The sequence below is a fragment of the Nematolebias whitei genome, chromosome 19 (assembly GCF_014905685.2).
Source record: "Nematolebias whitei isolate Nwh7 chromosome 19, NemWhi1, whole genome shotgun sequence".
NCBI classification, from domain to species: Eukaryota; Metazoa; Chordata; class Actinopteri; order Cyprinodontiformes; family Rivulidae; genus Nematolebias; species Nematolebias whitei.
Window position 1 is genome coordinate 32,424,899 of NC_056516.1, and position 6,035 is coordinate 32,430,933.

The following is a 6,035-nucleotide window of genomic DNA, read 5'->3' on the forward strand; positions in this document are numbered from 1 at the left end:
CTGTTTCTGCTGCTTCAGTTCTTGAATTAATCAAAGATTGTAGCAAATGTGTGTTTTCATTTACCTTTTTTTCTTTTTATCTATGTCTCAGTGATAGTCAGATAGATAAAGACAGTCCAAAAAGAAGATAGGGAAACTAATTATTAATGGTAGCGTCACTGAAGACCCTGATTTAATAAATGTATCAATTAGAACATTTTAAAGTAATCTATATTGTTCTAAGTATTCTGACTCCAACTGCCAGTCCTTTTTTTGATGAAATTCAGGAATCTATTAAAAAAATTAACCCTGATTTTAAAAACTTTATGGATGATGACTTAAGAATTGAAGAACTTGATATAGCAATACATCAAATGGCGATTGATAAATCTCCAGGCCTAGATGGGCTAACTGTGGAATTTTATAGTTTCTTTTGGAAAGATTTACAAAAACTTTTATATGTAACTCAGACAATAATCTCTCTCCCACCATGAGACGTGGACTCATTACTTTGATCCCCAAAGCCAACAAGGATCTCTTATCATTAGACAAATGGAGACCTATTACTCTTTTATGTACAGATTACAAACTCTTAGCTCTTGTTTATGCCAATCGCTTAAACTGTGGATTAGGGACGATTATTAACGAATGCCAGTCGGCTTTCTTAGAGGGGAAAAGTATCCCTCATCATACTAGACTGATTCTTGACATGATTGACTATCGCAGTTTTATTAACAGTGACAGTTTGATTTTATTTCTTGATTTCTACAAGGACTTTGACTCTTTAGAACACTGCTTTATTATGAAAACCTTAAATTATTTTGGCTTTGGTGAGAAGTTTTGTAATATAATCAGATTATTTTATTCTGACATAAGTAGCTCAGTCTCTCTGAGCACGAGTTTGACCCCTGGTTTTTCTATGTCAAGACGTATCAGACTAGGCTGTCCAATCTCACCAAAATTATTTATATTAACAACTCAAATGCTTACTTTATTAATTACCCAGAATTCCAATTTGCATGGCATTAGCATTTTTGACAAAGAATTTAAGATAGATCAATTTGCTGATGATGCAACAATTATTTTTAAAGAGAGAAAACTATGGTAGACATAGCACTAAAATCTATTTTAACCTTTTCCGAAGTATCTGGTCTGTCGCTCATCATTGATAAATGTGAACTTCTGCCGATCCATTCTAGCTCTGAGGCATCTGTTGCCTCCATTCAAGTTAAGTCTGAAGTTAAATAACTGGGAATATTGATCTAAAAAAATTGTATTAGAAGAGAGGAGGAAAACATTGAAAGATGCTTGGATGGCATGAAGAGGTCCTTGCCTTGAACCATTGGTTGACTAGAGATCTTGCAATTTTTGGGCGAACTCTTTTATCCAAGGCTGAAGGAATGTCCAAATTGATTTATCCATGTCATTCTGTTTTTTCCCCTGACAGAAACATAAAGAAAGCTTATTCAATAATCTTTCAATTTATATGGAGGAACAAAACTCACTATCTAAGACGATCTCAACTTATTAAAGATTACGATAAGGGTGGTATTAAAGCTTTAGATTTTGAGGCCTTAATTGGCTCATTCAGAATAAATTGGCTGAAGAATTATTTGTCATCTCCCAACTCTATGTGATTTCATATCCCTAGAGCCATATTTAATAAGCTTGGTGGCGTGGACTTTTGGCTTAAATGTGATTTTGAATTAACCAAGATTCCTATCTTACTGTCTTAAATTGCAAAGTTTTGCATTTCTGGAAAATGATATTCACCCACAATTTTACCCCACATGGATCCTTACTGTGGAATAAAAGATCAATATTGGTTAATAGAAAATCTATTTTTAAAACTGACTGGTATGAGAAAGACATTTAATTTGTCACTGGTTTAATGGACAACAATGATGTTTTATTAAATCACAGAGATTTTACCAATAAATTTAATCTGAACTGTACTTGTTATGAATATCTAAAAATATGCAGTTATTCCTGTAGCTCTCATTCATTTAATCCAGAACACTTTAAGATATTCTAATGTTACTTCAACGCTACCCACACTGAAAATTGGAGACTGTAGTTTAACTGATAAGAAATGAAATAATGTTGTACTTGTGATGGCCTTAAAATCTAAACTGGACCTGTTTTTGGGAGCAGATGGTGGGGGTTGGCAGCTTTGCTCAGGGACCCAGGGTGGGGCAGATAAGGGTGGAGGCAGGTGTGGGTGTTTCACCTTTTCCGCCCACATTTTGATGTTAATGGTACCGTGAGTTGAACTTGCAACTTTTCGATCACAGGCCCATCTTCTAACCTCTGCACCACCACTCCCCCAATAATCTCCCCCAATAATCTCCCCCAATAAAAATATTAATGGTTCAAGAATAATATTTTTGGTACATGTTAATATGTCACTCAGTTCTGAAAGTTATTATTATTATTATTATTATTGTTGTTGTTGTTGTTGTTGTTGTTGTTGTTGTTGTTGTTATATTGTAGTATTTTATTCACATTTCATCAAAATCAGATGAAAAATAAGAAGTGCACTAAAATTCACGGTCATTGATAAATCGCTATGGTTAGACTTTTATTTTGAAAATATACCCCGGAAACATCGTTCCGTCATCATTGTCCGTCCTGAAGCTGCTCTACGGTGAGCTGAACTTGTTTGGAGTAAATTTAATTGGTTTTTAACATATTTTAAGGATGTTTCCTTGTCCTAAACGACTGGGAGTGGATCTGGAGCGTTCAGGTTTGTTTCCATGTTTTATTTTTGTTTGTTTATCTCGACGTCAGTGTGAAATATCTGTGCTAAGCTAACGTTAGCTAAGGCTGTTTGGTTTAATTAATTTTAAGATGACTGAAAGAGATGTTTTTTTAGGTTGTCGGATGAATATTTTATTTGTATAGCATGGGTCAACTGATAAATACCATTTTAATTATGTAAATGTTTAAGAAATAGATTTAGGTTAGCATTTCGTGTTAAAACCAGTTGGTTAAAAGAAAAATAAAACATTTGATTTGGTTTCAAAATTCATGCTCAGTCGTGCAGGTACAAAATCCAATCAGGGTCAGTCAGGTCATCTGGACAGTTTATTTTTTGTGGAAAGACGTTTCTCCCTCTATCCCGAGGGCTTCATCAGTCTGAGGAGTCCCAAATAAACCTCCCCACTAAGCAGTTAACTCCTTTAGTGGACCAACCAGTTTGTTGGAGATAAGATGGTTTCTGGGGGCTGTCCTGTTCCCCGTCGACTCCCCACAGGCAAGCAGCCACAGCCAAAGTGGTTCAAGACATCAAATCCTCAAACTGGTGAAGCCCTCCTTATAGAGGGTGAAACGTTGTTCCACAAAAAAGAAACAGTTCAGATGACCTGACTGACCATTATTGGATTTTGTACCTGGATGATTGAGCATGAACTTTGATTTCTTGAACCACTTTGGCTGTGGCTGCCTGCCTGGGAGGAGTCGACGGGGGACAGGACAATTGACCTCTTTATGTCACTTGTTTTCTTGTTTTCCAGCCGGCCAGCAGCTGTTGGAGGATAAAGCTTTGAGTGATCGGCTGGTCAGAAGCTCCACTTTGGACCTGAAGGACCAACGTGTTAAAGATGACCAAAGGAAACAGTTTTCTCTTCAGAGACAAACGGAAGCTGATGTCAGTGACTGCAGATATGACAACAACTCAAACATTTTTGAACCTGTAAGTGAAGACATTGAGAAGGATGTGAAATATTTCCACACTTCAGGTGGTAAAACATGCGGTGAATCATCACAGCAATCTGAGAAACCAGCGAGTGGTTGTAATGAGACAAAAACAGAACCTCCAAATAATGAAAATGCTGTCAGGGATATTTGTAACCACACAATGCTGCAGCTGTCAAGTTTAAACAGTCAAATAAAAGAAGAAGTCAAAGATTCAGGAAGTTATGATGACCAGAACCTGAGCTGCTTTTTCTGCAGGTCAGCATTTTCATCAGGAGGACTTCTGACAAGACACATATCGGGCCATACAGGAGAGAAGCTGCTCACATGTGTTATTTGTAAGAAAACGTTCACCTTGGAGTCAGAACTTGTTATTCACATGTGTGCTGGAGAGTCTTCTCAGCATCATCAAAGCCGATGTGAGGAACATATTCCTGCCTCCAAACAGTTGAGCTGCTCTCAGTGTGGGGAAAATGTTTCAAGATCTGAAGACTTAGATCTTCATCTCAAACTCCATACAAGAGAAAACTTGTTCAGTTGTTCAGTGTGTAAGGCCTGTTGCAGTGACAAAGACTCGTTAATTCAGCACATGAGGATCCACACAAGACAAACACAGTTTACCTGCCATGTTTGTAAGAAGGACTTTACGTGGAGAAGGCAGCTGACAAAACACATGGAAGTTCATAAGAAAAGAAAAAAAGTATTTCGCTGCAGAGCTTGTGGTGCTGAATTTTGCACTTATTATTTGTTGTCTAAACACAAGGTTGTTCATCAGTCATCAGAGATTCCTCACAACCAGACTGAGGAGAACAGGGAGGAAAATGAAGCAATGGAAACAGCAGCTGGTGGAGAAGAATTTGGAAGACCTGAACCAACCAAGAACCTAAACACGAACACACAAATACAACGGGAGACCAAAGCAGAGGCTTTACTCTCCTTACAAACTGAAGGGGATGAATTTAGGAAACAAACCAGAGAAGCTGAGTCAGATTTAACATCTGTGAGACATGAAGATTTTCAGAGTGACACGAAGACAGACTCACAGCTTTTTACTTTAAAAGAGGATCTGAGTCGACACACAGCGTTTGATACAGAGATACAGGAGGTGAAGCAGGAAGATCCAGAGTCTCCACAGATAAAAGAGGAGGAGGAAGAAGCTGAGATCACCAAGTTCACCTTCCGTCATGTCCCTCTGAAGACTGAAGAGAAACCTCGATCACTGCAGCTTCACAGTTCAAGTGAGGAGAAAGACTTTTTTGGAGAACCAGATGAAAACAAGAAGTCTTCTGCATTTTCTGACCCCGACACCGATGACAGTGACTTCTGGAAACAAAACGATAAACTTCAGTCAAGTTCAAACTCTGAAAGTGATTCTGGCAGAAACCCTTCCAGCTGTTCTGATAACAAGGCGACAGAGTCCCTGCAGCCTGAAAGTGATGCTAGTGTTGACAGTGACTTTTTTAAAGACTACAAGAAACCAGAGTCAGACTTGAACTTATTCCAACAAGAAGCTACAGAAAAAGGTGCAAAATATATCACAGACTTGAAACCTTACAGTTGTACTCAGTGTGGTAAAGCATTCCGCTACAGCTTCTATTTGAAAATTCACATGAAACAGCACTTCGACCGGTACTTTTGTTCTGTTTGTGGTCACAAATCGACCTCCAGTTCAAATCTGAAGGTCCACATGAGAACACACACAGGAGAGAAACCTTTCAGCTGCTCAATTTGTAGTAAAAAGTACACAAACAAGGCGAGCATGTTGTCTCACATGTCTGTTCATGACGCAGAAAGGAAATACAGTTGTGATGAGTGTAAGAAAAGCTTTGCCTGGTATACAGAACTGAAGTACCACCAGTGTGTGGGCGAGTCCTCACACGAACAAGCGTATGTGGAAAATTTAAATATAAATTTGAAAAGACACACTTTACACAGCTGAAATGTTTTAGCTGCAGAAGTTTAGGTATATAAATTTTCTCTGATTTTTCATGTATGAAGATGTAAAGAAACATGTTTCTAGCAGTCAGATGGTTACATATGAGTGCGCAGCAAAACACCAGAGCCGTCATATTGTGAAGTTTACAGAGATACAGATGTGGTTGAATGCATCATCAACAATGAGTCCATCTGCAGGCAGGAGGTGGAACACCTGGAGCACTGATGCAACGTGAAAAAGTTGAAGCAGATGATGATGATAGATTTCATACGAGGTAGACATCAACCCCCGCAGTTTGGAGGGTCAGCAGTGGAAGTAGTTTGCAGATGGAAGGCTCACCAGCGCATTTACTTCCTCTGACAGCTGAGGTCTGCAGGGCTGAGGAGCCCAGTCCTCCCTCCCTACAGATGTGCGGAGAGCATCC

The 6,035-nt window shown here is 38.6% G+C and overlaps 1 protein-coding gene across 1 annotated transcript; it reads left to right on the plus strand.

Moving 5' to 3' along the window:
• The first annotated feature begins 3,679 nt into the window (after positions 1–3,679).
• Positions 3,680–5,694, plus strand: LOC119425614 (gastrula zinc finger protein xFG20-1-like). Its single transcript, XM_037693148.1, has one exon. The coding sequence runs from the start codon at positions 3,839–3,841 to the stop codon at positions 5,612–5,614; it is 1,776 nt and encodes a 591-aa protein (XP_037549076.1). The 5' UTR covers positions 3,680–3,838; the 3' UTR covers positions 5,615–5,694.
• Positions 5,695–6,035: the final 341 nt, after the last annotated feature.

Bases quoted from the DNA above. Each gene is read 5' to 3' on its own strand.
- LOC119425614 (XM_037693148.1), top strand. From the start codon at position 3,839: ATGCTGCAGCTGTCAAGTTTAAACAGTCAAATAAAAGAAGAAGTCAAA.